We start from the raw sequence: 14,412 nt of genomic DNA on the forward strand, positions 1-14,412 counted from the left end.
CATAGAGGAAAATGTCCAAAGAACGCCAGCTTCTAAACCCTAGCTCTTGAAGTGTTCACTTGTGTGAGTAAAGAAGCCTTTGAGATGACTCCAACCTTAGCCACTGACTTAATGGCAACCTCATGAGAGATCTTGCAGCAGAACCACCCAGCCCAGATGGTCCCAAATTCCTGACCCACAGAAACTGTTACAGATAATAAATCATTATTGCTGTTTTAGGCATTAAGTTTTAGGATGATTTCTATACAATAAATAACTAATGTAAGGTATCTTGGTAATTGGATTAGAGTTAGTAATGTAGTGAAAGCCCCCCCCCCCCGCCCCGGAAATGTAAGGCAAGAAAAGATTTAGAAGGTAAGTGTTATTGTATGACATCTTTTACTGCTGAGAGTGATTTTTATTATGGCCCTGTGGAATGGAAAAATACTGGATGGGGTGTCAGAAAACCTACATTTAGAGTTTAGCTCTGCCTGTTCTACCTGTGTCACATAGGGAAAACCACGAAACTTTTAAGTGTTACTTTTCTTGTTGTTGAAGATGAAGTTGTAGAATTTTGATATTCAGTTCTTGGCAATAAATTTGTAGAACAACATCTAGAGATTGGAGTGTATTGGAAGAGAATGACCAAGGATCTGGACACCATGTCAAATGAAAAATAGACATTGTAACTGGAGGAGTTTCAACTAGAAAAGGATTATTAATTTTGTTGATGCCTTAAGATACGTTGAACAACTCCACCATGGAAGAGGAAATGGATTTGATTTTGTGTATTTTTTGAGGGCAAACAGGAAACAATGGTGATAATGATAAGAATCTAGATTTTTACCTGATCAAGGATTCCTTTTTAAATAACTAGTTTTGCCAGAAAGTATTATTCAAGAGCCTTAAACTACAGAAATGCCAAGGAAAGAAAACTGTCCCTCTCCCCCTTCCTCCTGCCACCCCACCCCCCAGTTCAGTACAGGGAAACTATTAATATACTAACTCTCTAGACCAAGAAGATTTTCTGATTGAAAATTTTATTTATTTATTTATTAACTTCTGTATTTACTTACTTCCTTAGGGCTGCCCTGGCAGCAAATGGAAGTTCCTGGGCTAGGGGGTGAATTGGAGATGCCTCTGCAGGCTGACAACACAGCCACAGTGACACCAGATCCGAGCCACATCTGTGACCTGTGGTGCAGCTTGTGGCAATGCCAGATTCTTAACCCACTGAGTGCAGTCAGGGATCAGACTTGCATCCTCATGGATATTATGATTGGATTCTTAACCTGCGAGCCACAATGGGAACTCCAAAAGTTTTATTTATGATAGAACATTTGCAAAAAATATTTCATTTCTAAAAGAAAATATAAAAATATAAAACTACATATTATTTCAACACTCAGAGGGCCATTAGCATTGGATATTCTGTTGTCTTTTCTATATACAATATTTTCTTAAAAAATATATTGCTATTTCTCAGAGTTCCCATTGTGGCTCAGTGGGTTAAGAACCCAACACTTTCTCTCTGAGGCTGTGGGTTCGATCCCTGGCCTTGTTTAATAGTTTAAGGATTTGGTATTGCCTCAAGCTGCAGCACAGACTGAAGATGAGGCTTGGATCCAGTGTTGCTGTGGCTGTGGCCTAGGCTGGCAGCTGTAGCTCAAATTTGACCTCTATCCCAGGAACTTCCATAGGCTATAGGTGTGGCCATAAAAAGAAAAAATATGTATATTGCTATTCCTCACTAACATACTTTTTACTAATATTATGAATATTCCATGTCATTAAATTTTCTGCAAAAATATGATTTTCAATAATTTCAAATTATTCCACCTTACGGATAAAATGATAATGCCCTCAAATAATTCCTACAATTGGAAATGCAGGTTGCCTCTAACTATTCGTCACTATAAACAACACTGTATTCAACATATGTATTATTTTTAATGGCTATGTGGTATTCCATTGTGCAGCTATATCATCTTTTATTTAATGAATATCTTATTTTTTAATATCTCAGGTAACGTTTTGCTGAAGTAAACAATTCTGTCAACAGGGCTAGAGCAGATCTTTACCCTTCACCTTAAATTTTGATTATTTTTAACATATTTGGTGAATAGCTGTTTCATCATCCAACAATGTACTTAACATTTTGTTTGGTGTTTTGGAGGCATATAGAAGAAGCATAAGACATGACCCCAAATCCTTTAAGAGATAAAATGTAGTTGCAAATATGACTAAAACATGTGAAATAATAATGAATAATTTTTTCTAGCGTATCATTAAATGCTAAGTTGTAGTTCAGGGGGTAGAAGGATAGTGACGCCCAGCATAGTCAGCAAGAACTTTAAGGATGAAATGCAGATGGATCCCAGCTTTAAGAGTGGGTTGAGTTCACAGTCAAAGAGAATGTAGTACATTCTAGGGGAAAGTAACAAGACTCCCAAAGGCTCACAAATTTGAATATGTTTGCTGTATTCTCTGTACCATGAGAAGGCTATTTAAGTTTAAAGTTATTTTAATGCCCCTGCTGAGCAGTCAGTTTTTAATAACTTCTGAAAAGTCTGTGCAATATTTATTTTAATCTGTTTTTTAAATTTTATTGAGAAATAATTGATAGATAACATTATATTAGTAAGGTGTACAGCATAATATATACATTATATTAGGAAAGGATTACCACAGTAAGTTTAGTTGACATCCATCACCTCTCATAAGTCTTGTTTTTTACATTTACTTTTCTACCCCTTCATATATGGAAACATCTTAATTATATATTCTTAATTTATGAAAATTGTTTGTCTTTTCTAGAAAAATTTGCCTAATGACTGTTTTTATACTACTGTGTGCTTTTTTTCAGTCATCTACATATAGTATTTGTACTGTGTTTTATTAATTTCCAGTGAAATTCTCTTTTGGTAATCTGAATCAACATTGCTTTAGTCCTTGTATTGGTACAGGGATCCTTTTAAATAATATTTTGAAATTTTCTTCATTGTTAGGTTTGGTGGGACCACTGAGGTTAGGGACTGAGAAAAAACAAACATCATATATTTCTTCTGAGTGAACTAATGCTTAGTCAGTGCCCCATATGCTCTTCTTTTTGTGATGTTCATGTGTTTAGTCATGTTATACAGTGGTTGTGTTCATAAGAAAGATCAAAAGAAGAGAAGTTATCTCTTTGGTTATCTTTTAAAATCACAACTAAACAGGCTTCTTAAAATTTTTCATAATTATATCCACACTATAATGTTAAGGCAAAACATATTTCTTTCATTGCCTTCTAAGAGATCACTGTTTCTTAAAGTGGGGTGCATCAGAATTAAAGAACATGGGCATCAGAATCACTTGAGATGTTTATCAAACTTTGTATTTTTGGACCCCACTATTTGGGGTGTGGGAGAAGGTAAGGGAATCTATATTTTAACATATTTGCCAAGGAATTCTACTACATATTAAAGTTTGAGAAGCACTGCTTTAGGAAATACTGTCTCAAATCTCTCTACAGCTGTGCTGCAGTGACTTGGATCAGAACTTGATAGATATTATCATTGGGCATCTTGCCTCAATTGGTAGTTCATAGGACCTATTTTGTTTTTAGGAAATTACAGAATAAGTTGATTTTTTTTCCTTAAGAAAGCTTAAAATTTATCTAATTCCCTAGAATAAAAATTTGAGACCCTTTGTCAAGTTTCTTTTTCTAATTTGACATTATTGCCTTTTATCTTAGCAGTAATTTATTCATTGTAATTGTTATTGTTTGGATTTTTGTGCCCCTTTATTCAGATAAATTGACCATAGGCTTCCCTTCATGAGAGGCCAATAAATCTTACATTTTAGAAAGTTGAAAAATGAGGACCATAAATGGTAAATTTTGCCCTTTCCGTTGTTCCTTAGGATAGTATAAGGTGACTTATTTGACTTAAGCCATTTATGATTTCATCCTCTGCCTATGTTGGTGCCTTGGTGACATGTTGCAAGTAGTTTTTGTTGCCTTCTTGGAGAAATCATAACTTTCAGCTTCTTGCTCTCTGCTTCTTGGTGCTGTTCAGCCACCTTGCAGATTACGGAGCTGAGGGCGGTGTGTGGGTCATCACTGTGGGAACCCATGGTTATTGTCTGTGGTGCAGGATGGCAGCAGCCACATTCCCGTGAGAGAAAAACAAGGAACATAATCTATCTAAAAAGTGGCATGAAAAAATAAAACTGTTTGTAATTAGTCCTGAGAGAAAAAAAAAATATGATACTGTATGGTGCCTAAATGCTCTCAGGACAGCTGTCACTCAGGCCAAAGAGACACTTCCATCATCTTTCAATTTTAATTTGGGAGTGATATGAAAAAATCTTTGTTATGGTCAACAGTAGGTCATTTGTAGGTAACCACTTCCATACAACTGTTGTTTTGAGTGGGTCTCTAATCCCTTTGGTTAAATCAGAGTTTGTTTTTGATTTATAGGCAATGATATGAGACTACTTTGCATGTGAAATGAAAGTGATGGAAGCATAATTGGTCAAATGGTGATTATTGATTCAAAAAAGCCTAGATCACATTTCTGAAGGGACAGAAAGCTCTTTCTATTAAGAGCTCAACTGACTTTAGCAGACATCTCTCTCTCTCTCTCTCTCTTTTTTTTTTTTTTTTTTTTTTTGCACTAAGTGGGAAATGAACTGGTCATTCCAAGAAGCCATGTACTAACCATGACTGGCATCTAAAAGAAGGGGTACCTCTACATCACTCCACAGTTGTTAGCATTAAATGAAATACACCATGCTTCCTGGGGAAGAAAAGATCCAGGAACAAGTAAAGAAGAGCTGTCTTTCCAGCCCCGGCCCATTTATTTTATCCTTTTCAGTTTATTTCAGCACAAATGTAATGAGCTTCTGCTTTGTGCTAGGCATTGTGCTAGCGTAGGATTCTGAAAAAAATTAAGATTTGGTTTACAGTAATTTAAAACAACTTTATTGAGATTTAATGCACATACCACACAGTTTGCTCATTTAATGTGTACAATTCAGTGGTGTTTAGTATATTGGACGGACTTTACAATACTCAATTCAGTACAAGACTTATATTTTTAACTAAGCAATTCCTTAGGGCCAGAGGGGGAAAAACTTCTTTGGCTTGATTCCTAGATCTGTTTCATCAGAATAATGGTACCTGTTATTTACTAAGCACCACCTACTCTGAGCTCAGTGTTGTGCCTAGTTGCTTTACAAATGTCATCTCATTATATGCTACCAATAACTATGAAGAATAGTTTTATTCCTACCTTATATGCAATGACAACAATACCTAAACACCTAGCATTTGTTGAATATGATTATCTCATTTAATGTATGTGGAAATGGCCTTCTCTAGACTATTTTCCTTTTCATCCCCTTTCTTTGCAATCCTAACTTTCGCCTCATGCTTCTTCCTGTAGTTTTTGAGCTTGCTGAGTTTTTTTTTTTTTTTTTTTTTTTGAAGGAGAGATGTAGGAGCAATTAGATTTCTTTTAAGCTTCTGATGAGAATCACAAAGCCTAGATGCTTTATTTCATACAAATTTTTTTTATTGGTAGAGATGATATCCATGCACAGACAGATAAGTTGAACGCTAGACTACTTTGACCAATTATGCTTGCTTCAAACTCTTAGTTCTGATTTAGAGAGCTATAAAACATTTTTATTTTATAAATTGTTAGGTGTTTATTATTTTCAACGTATTTAGTTTTTCTCCTTTAAAATGGATCTAAGTCTCTTACCAGTTACCAAACTTACCTATAATGTGAAATAATTCTAACGCAAGTGTTTCTGAAACAAACTTGTTCTTTTGTTAAAAAAAGTAAAAACAAATAATTTTTAAATGCCACATGAAGAATATGTATCAATGGGTGAGTGTAAGGAATAGAAAGAGGTTTCTGTAACTGACAGAGGTATAACTAGAAAAAAATGATTTTCTTCAAACCCCAGCACACAAAAGTATTCAGGTTGGCTAACTTTCTTGTGCTGATTTAGATATTTTATATATTTTCTTGTGAACTGTTAATACTGGATATTGAAGCTAATTTCTCTACTCATTAGGGATTTTTTTTTCTTTTTGGTGATGTACATATTTTTTAGGCTATGGGAAGAGCATTGCTAATATAAGTACCAATTAAAAGAAAAAGTTTACCAATCCTTATAATTAATAATTGAGCCTGACCTATTTTAAATAAAGGGTGTAAATGAGTAAGAAGTTGAAGTATTTGTTTTAAAATTAAGTTTTTGCACCACTTTGGCTGCTTTTTAATGAAAAAAAAAATAGTTAAAATCTGCAATTTCAGGGTAATTCCTTTGAAAGTACTTCTATAATGTTTAGTATTTTTTTAAGCAGAGAGAGTTAATGTATTTTATTTGTACATCTCAGCCTCATGTATCTACTGTCATTCTGAGTTGGGATTTTTTTCCAATGATAGGCAAAGAAACACGTTCTAATGGTTTTATTTCATTTTGTTTTTCTAGGATTCAGAGAATAATAAGTTATGTTCCCTATATTCCTTCCGAAATACCTCTACCTCACCACATAAGCCTGACGAAGGGAGTCGGGACCGCGAGATAATGACCAGTGTTACTTTTGGAACCCCGGAACGCCGCAAAGGGAGCCTTGCCGATGTGGTGGACACACTGAAACAGAAGAAGCTTGAGGAAATGACTCGGACTGAACAAGAGGGTATGTGTGAACTTAACTGTTGGGCTTTATTCTTTTAAAGATTCCAGGCCTTAAAAAAAAATGAGTGGGATTTCAAGGGCCAGAGAAGTGCGTAATTGGCACTAGCAAGGAAAAAGTTATTCAGAGGTTACCATGGAGATGGCAGATTGTGATCCATTAGAAGTGTTAAGCAGATAGCTCCATTTTTCTACAACTTTGTGCATTTTACTTAGTTCTTATAATAACAAATCAAGGTTTTAGACTGAGTATAATCCTTGTTCTGGAAAAAGGTAGTGCGGGAATTTTCCCAGCTGTAACTTTATTTTTCATTTTTTCTCCCTTAGTTTCTTTTTGATGGGTAGTGTTTTATTATGAAAATATCAACTGTTTAAAAAGAAAAAAGCCAACTTATTTCTCCTAATTTTTACAAGTATTGTAAACTTATTATTATTTCACCTCTAAATGTTACAGAATTGATAGTTGAGGGTCTCTAATGTTAAAGCTAAATGTTCAAGGCGGAAGTTCTTTGACCCATGACATCCACTGAAACATCCGTCTTCTCTACTCTTTCTTCAAGAGTCCACTTAGGTTCACCTAGATCCTAAGAAGCAGATGAAAGAAGACTCTTTAATAATATGTTTAAATTAATCATCTAAGTGATTGCTTATACTATGTACTTTCGTTTTTTATGTACAGATTTTAGACTTTAAAATATAGGGTAATTAATGGTTCTGGGTTACTAGTAACATTGTAAGTTAAATTTAGATCTCTGTGGCACTGTAGGAAAATGGGGATTTGATATAAAGTAATTTTTCATGTAACTTAATTTTATTTCTTTAAGGGCCCAAAAACTTTGAATTTTAAAATTAATTTTTGTGATGTGTCCACCACATCAGCAATTTTCGTGGAAGCTTATGAAATGTATTACATGCTTCCCTATCTTACTAACCAGGTTATATGGCACAAAGTATAAAATTCTTTAATGACTTGGGGTCATGATGCAGTAGATTGAACTCCAATACCTATCTAACAATCATGTCTAACAGTCATGTGATCCTGGGTAAGTTTTTCAATCTCCTTGAACCACAAAATTTAAAATTTGGTATGGTCTTAATACCTGACTTCTTAACCATTTTGAAAATCAACTATAATAATTAATGTAGGTATCCTATGAACTGTAAATTATATAAATTTGAGGTATTGTGATGATTATTATATTATAAGTGTCAATTACTTTACCATGCTGTAATGTAATGATGCCCCCAGGGATCATTAAGATAATTAGGACAGTTGGCTTTATGGTTATTTCTCTGCAATTATGAAACTTTGGAGTTCTCGTGTCTGCTTGATTTAGATATCTTTTTCGCAGTGTATGTGTGCATGTGTGCGTGTGTGCATGTGTGCGTGTGTGCGTGTGTGTGTGTGTGTGTGTGTTGGATTCTCTTCTTTAACGTCAGTTTGCAGGCTGTTACTTCGTACTCAGTTGTGAATAATTTCTAATTTGCTTCTTCCATTCATCCATCAGTTTTGAAAGTAGATGATCATAACATTCTGGACTATATTTAAAATATGAACAAATGTTTCTGGATGAGTTGCTGAGAGATCTTGAACAATATTCATCATCTTTAGTACATGAACTTTGTGCTTATTCTTCTGGCTGCTCAGAGATTTTGTATACCTCATTCTTGGCTGTGTTCTAGAATAACTGAAGCTTACCAGGGCAATAAACTCTGAATAAATGAGATTGCTAGATTACTTTTAATTGATTCACCAAAAAGACGGTTTTAGTTCTCTAAGAAAGTAGTTTTCAACACACTTTAAAGGGTTCTGTTGTGTAAAAATACAGAAATTGATTTGTGATTGCTTTTGTCAGTGGAGGGTCTATACTGCTAGGGAATTTAAAGTCATTCTTCTCTTGTAAATAATGGTTAGTGTTTTTATTCTTCCTCTTCATTTCTCTGTGTTATAGATTTGATTCAAGAGATGCACTTGCAAGATGAGACCTCTCATTTGAGTCCTTTATCATCATATTCCTACTACTGAAAAATGTTTCTTATTTATAGAACTTTGTTTTCTACAGTATGTATATTTTAGGCATCAGAAATTCAGGCATTTTTAGTGCATATTAATGTATATAATACGTTAAGTACAAATATGAACTGATAAAAGCATGCTCATCAAACTTACAGATTGCAAAAATCTGGGAGGAACACTGATTATAATGTATGAAAGAAACAAAACTCAAAGTTTTTGACAGACTGAATATATAAACCTAAAACTTATCCATCAAAATAAAATTTAATAGGTCTTACTGTCAAGTCAAGAGGCTGTGACCAAAATTCCTATCTGCACAAGGAATTACTGAAGGAAATTTAAATAGCAGACACATGAATTAAAAAAAATATATATGAGTTGTTAGTAGCCCATTGTAGCTCAGTGGATTATGAACCTGATTAGTATCCATGAGGATGTGGGTTCAATCCCTGGCCTTGCTCAGTAGGTTAAGGATTTGGTGTTGCCTGTAGGTCACAGATGGGGCTTGGATCCCACAGCGTTGCTGTGGCTGTGGTGTAGGCTGGAAGCTGCAGCTCCTATCTGACCCCTAGCCTGGGAATTTCCATATGCGGTAGGTGTGGCCCTAAAAAGTAAAACAAAAACAAAAAATGACAACAACAACAAAAAAGAGATTTAGGTGACTAGAGAGTGCAAAGGGGTCAGCATGGTGAATATTGCCAAAAAATGGCCAGTGCTATCTCAGTCAGAATTACTAGAATTACAGTATGTAGCATTCAAGAAGCGGTAGCCCCACTAAACTCCCGGCTCAATAGAATGCATCTGAAGTATTGTGTTAAGTTGAGAATTATTACACTTTAAGAGGGATTCAAAAGCATTGGGATATTCTCAGAGGAGAACAATCAATGTGAAAACAGATACAGAATTATATACTTACTAAGAGGAATGATTGAAGGGACTAGTAATATTAACCCCAGAGAAAAGAAGATGAAGGATTACATGATGGTTCTCTTTAAAAATTAGTCATATGGAAGAGGGATTGGGTTATCTGTCTAGCTCCCTGAGGATAGACTGCAGATGAGTGACAAGAAGTTATAAGGTTGCGGGGGCGGGCAGGAGGGGCAAATGAGGAGTTGGGATTAACACATGCACACTGCTATATATTAAATAGATATAGATAACCAACAAGGACCTACTATGTAGCACAGGAAACTCTATTCAATATTCTGTCGTAATTTATATGGGAAAATAATCTGAAAAACAATATGTATATGTGTATGTACATGTATAACTGAATCACTTTGCTGTACACCTGAAACTAACACAACATTTTAAAGTAACTATACTCCAATTTAAAAAAAAAGTTAAAAGGAACCAGATTATTATTTATAGCAAGACCAACTGTCTGACATGTAGCTGTCCATGTATGGAAAATTTTCTTTGAAAGATAAATTATTTTTGGAGATATGTCGTAATCTTAATTGCCGTTTTTAAATGCTGTCATAAGAGACAGTCTTTTTCTAATGCCATGACTATAAATTTTTGTGAATATGCCTATACCCTATACAGTATTCTGTAGTTCATGGTATATTTTTTTAGAGTCCTAAAAAGAACTACATAGTATCAAGATTATTTTTCTGCAAGATCTCCTTGTGGTTTTTTTTTTTGTTTGTTTTTTGTTTTTTGTTTTTTTTTTGGCTGTGAATCCCTTTGGTGGCTTGGTACAGCCTATAGGTCCATTCCTATTTTACATCCATAAAGTAAAATCCTTGGAATTATAGAGAAAATGATTAAGATGTTAAATAATTTTTAAATTTTGTAATATGGCAGGAAGTACTACTTTACTAATAAATTAAACAGAAGATCTACTGGAGGGACTAAAAATATAATTTTGAAGTAGTGGTAAGGGTAAAAGATATTTTGAGATATTGTCAACAAGTACATTGTGATATATAAAATATACTGTTATTCTATTGGTTATAGTGTCACAGATACTATGAATTTATGGTTTTTTGTGTGCACTGATAATTTAAAGAAAATGGATTTTCAATTACAGGTTGATGGAAAATACTTTTTTCCAACCAAGTTCATAAACTTCTTGGATTCTATAGATAGACTCTTTGGGTATATGGACTCTAGGTTAAGGGCCCCTGTGCTACATGATATGGCACAACTATCGTGAATAAAGTAATAGTCTCTAAAAGGTATATAACATATACAAAATGAATTCTATTTCAGTGTCTTTTAATGTATGATAAGTTCCATAAGATCTGTATAGATAAAATTTTATTGGGAGTTCCCGTTGTGGTGCAGCAGAAACAAATCTGACTAGTATCCATGAGGACGCAGGTTTGATCCCCAGCCTTGGGCAATGGGTTGAGGATCCAGCACTGCCCTGAGCTGTGGAGTAGTTCGCAGATGCGGCTTGGATCCGGTGTTGCTGTGGCTGTGGTGTAGGCTGGCGGCTGCAGCTCCGATTTGACCCCTAGCCCGGAAACCTCCATATGCTGCAGGTGCGGCCTTAAAAAAAAAAGCAAAAAAAAAAAAAAAAAATTTTATCTATGCAAGGAGTTTACAAGATAGATTTTGTCTGCTTAGGAAGCTATGGAAAGGTTCTATTGGAAAATAGGTGTTCCCTGGTCTTAGAGAATGAAATGAAAGGATTTATATAGGCAGAAATGGAGGGGAGGAACATTTCAGTCAAATAGAACAGGCAGAGGGCTTTAAAACAGCCAAGAGTTCAGGTTCTACTTGAAGATGCATATGGGGTATAACTCTAAAATGGTAGGTTTTGTTCAGATCATATAGGCCCTTTAATTCTTGGCTAAGGAGTTTGAACTTTATATCGAAGGTTATGGCAGAACCATTGACTATTTTTTAGCACAGTAAGGTGATGGATTAGAGCTTTTCTCCAGGAAAGGTAATCTGGCAGCACTGTGTCGGATGTATGGGAGCACAGAGAGACATTAAGGAAATAGTTTCAGGCTAGAGATTATGAAGGCCTGAACTAAGGCAGCAGAAACAAGAAAGGGAGACAGGGTGCATATGGAAAAGATATTAGGAGATAGAATTGTTAGGATTTGACATTTACAGTGAGGAGATCAAGAGAGAGGAATGGTTTAAAGGTAAGAGTAAACAGTTAATAAAAACAAAAGTTGAGCAATGTATTTTGGAGATGGGAGCAGTGAGAATTTCTATTTTTTATTTTGAGTTTGATTCCTAATTTTAATTATTTGCATGGAACAATAGTACAGTATAAAATAGGAATAATTATAGGCAAGGTCATTAATAAGTTTCTGATAGATTTCTGATTCTGCAATAATTATATTCCAAGTCTAAGGAAGTATAATAGCTCTACCAATATCTGCCTGTTTTTTTCTTTCAAAGCCTATCTCCTCATCTGGGACATCCCTTAGTCCATGGGACAAAAGAGCTTTCAAATGCATTACTCACCTCTCCCTCACTTTTTCCTGGGTTGAAGGCCATACTTTGTGAGTGATAAGCCTGTGCGATTGACATAATAAATTATCTTTCCTGAGTCGTTACTGCACTAGAGAATGTTTTGACTCTATCAGACTAAATACCTTCCCCCTCACTTCCCTTCTTATACAGGAACTTATCTATAAAAAGGATACTTATTATGGCCTGTTTGTTTTTTTTTTCTATTTTTAAAAATTATAGTTGATTTACAGTGTGCCAATTTCTGCTGTATAGCAAAATGACTCAGTCATATTATGGTCTGCTTTAAAACAATATCTGCATGATAAGACAAATACTTTCCACATAGTAATAGGGAAGTTATTCTCTTGCATGTAGATTCTTTAACCAAATAATTGTCCAGTATTTTATCTACCATTCTGTCAAGAAATGTTCTCTCCAGAGCTGTGATTTAACTGGTTTGCTGAAACAATGATGAACAAAGGTGTTCTGTCTGATGTGCCTCCTGTGAAAGTGAGATTTGTAGGAAAATATGCAAGACTTCTGTTTTGCCATAAATTTGTCCCTGATTTTTTTTCTGCCATAGATAGGTAGGTTGTTAGGTAGGTAGATGGATAGAGGGGTGCATAGATGTATGGAAAAATGGATAGATGTATAGAATGAATGAATATTAGTTTTAAAACACTGTTGATATTGGTGGGTATAGGATACAGAAAGACTTAGATTAGTAGATTCAGGTTTAAATGCTTCTAAGATAAAAATCCTTCAGCTGGGATTAAATGATGAATTTTAGTTATCCTTGTATCACCCGTCTTGTTGCCAGTGTAGCTGGGCTCTAACATAAGCGACAGTTGTCAGAAAATGAATACTTTAAAAAGGACTTCTATATCTAAATACATATATTTAATCAGAGAGTCCTTTGGCTTCTGAAAATAAGTTGTCTAATGAGAATTTCATTTGAGCAGCTGCGACTGAGGAGGTCAACAGGCATTGCCTAGGAGAATATGGCCCAGCTGGTTAAATCTGGTTGTTGTCGTGATTTAAATGGTCAAGTGCTGCTTGTAATCCAGGACCGTCTGTTTGTAAAGGGAAGAGTGAGTGCTTCAGCATAATGTACAGCTGTTTTAATCTCTCTTTAATAATAGTGCTTCAGCCACTATCATGTCTTGTGTATCATACTACTAAGTATATGATCCCAGGCTGGGTGAATTGGTTTGGGTCAGGTTCCGGAGTCATGTGAAATTGCAGAGAGAGGGGTGCAATGATATAAACCTCAATTCTAACAAAATATAATTTTCTTTCTGACTTTTTGCTCTTTCAAAAACTTATTTTTTTAGGTTATAATTATTGTGACCGAGAGGGAGTGATAAAGTTTGTAGTTAGAAATATTAGAATAAGTGTGTTCTCTTTGATAGAGGCTATAAACTTAATGGAACATATTCAGATTTTAGGTATAATTTCATAGGATTTATACTGATCAGAAATTAGAGTACTTGTACAGTGGAATTGTGCTTCAGGATATGATAATGAAAGTATGTGGATTCATTTGACTGTATGTAGAGAAAGGGCAGGAGCATTTGAGCTTTGGATTCCTGGTGGGATAGGCTTTCCAATGGATTATGCAGCTGTTACCCAGCACAAGAATGAACATTTGTTTATGTATCTGATGGATTATTATCATTATTCACATCTCTAAATAATAATTTGGATTTCTCCATATTTTTTGCTTAATGATATTTAGTTAGCATATATGTTGGTATGTATTGCTCATCTGATAGCTTTTGCTGTATAAAGGAGGGGTGTGGTATAGTTTAAACAATGGGAAAACTAATTTTTGAAAATCATGTTTTTTGAGTGAGTTAGAGCTGGATTTGGATATAAGTTCTAATATTTAGCCAGACCTTATAGCCTGCTTATTAAGAGTGTGGGCTCTGGAGCTAGGCTGCCTGAGATTGAAGGTCAGTTTGGCATTTGCCAGGTGGATGGCATCGGGCACCTCTCTGTGTTTTCTCAGCCAAACATTGGACATAATTATAGAGCTATCATGAGGAAATCAAGATATCGTTAATACAACTAAAACACTTAGAGCATTACCAGCACAAAGTAACTGCTCGATAAGTCTAGCCAATATTTTTTCCTAGTATTGGACAAATTATTTCATTCTTTTGTGCTTCAGTTCCCTCATCTGTAAAACTGGATAAATAATGTCTACCTTGCAGGGTTATGTGAGAATTTGACATATAAAACAAACAGTTTTTGCAATTATAAGTATTATTACTATTGCCATTATAACTATTGTTTCTGTT

At 34.8% G+C, this 14,412-nt stretch overlaps 1 protein-coding gene across 50 annotated transcripts in view; it reads left to right on the forward strand.

Annotated features, from left to right (window-relative positions):
* SOX6 (SRY-box transcription factor 6) overlaps positions 1-14,412 on the forward strand; it is a 614,027-nt gene that overhangs the window by 254,629 nt on the left and 344,986 nt on the right. For all 50 annotated transcript variants that reach the window (XM_021085331.2, XM_085011890.1, XM_085011902.1 and 47 more), the window contains one exon: positions 6,469-6,676. In XM_021085331.2, coding sequence (XP_020940990.1) covers positions 6,469-6,676 — 208 coding nt within the window. The remainder of the gene's footprint in view (positions 1-6,468; positions 6,677-14,412) is intronic.

The sequence above is a fragment of the Sus scrofa genome, chromosome 2 (genome assembly GCF_054392235.1).
Source record: "Sus scrofa isolate SSC_HxYL_T2T_F1_AM1 chromosome 2, Sscrofa_HxYL_maternal_Yorkshire_Landrace_v2.0, whole genome shotgun sequence".
Lineage (NCBI taxonomy): Eukaryota > Metazoa > Chordata > Mammalia > Artiodactyla > Suidae > Sus > Sus scrofa.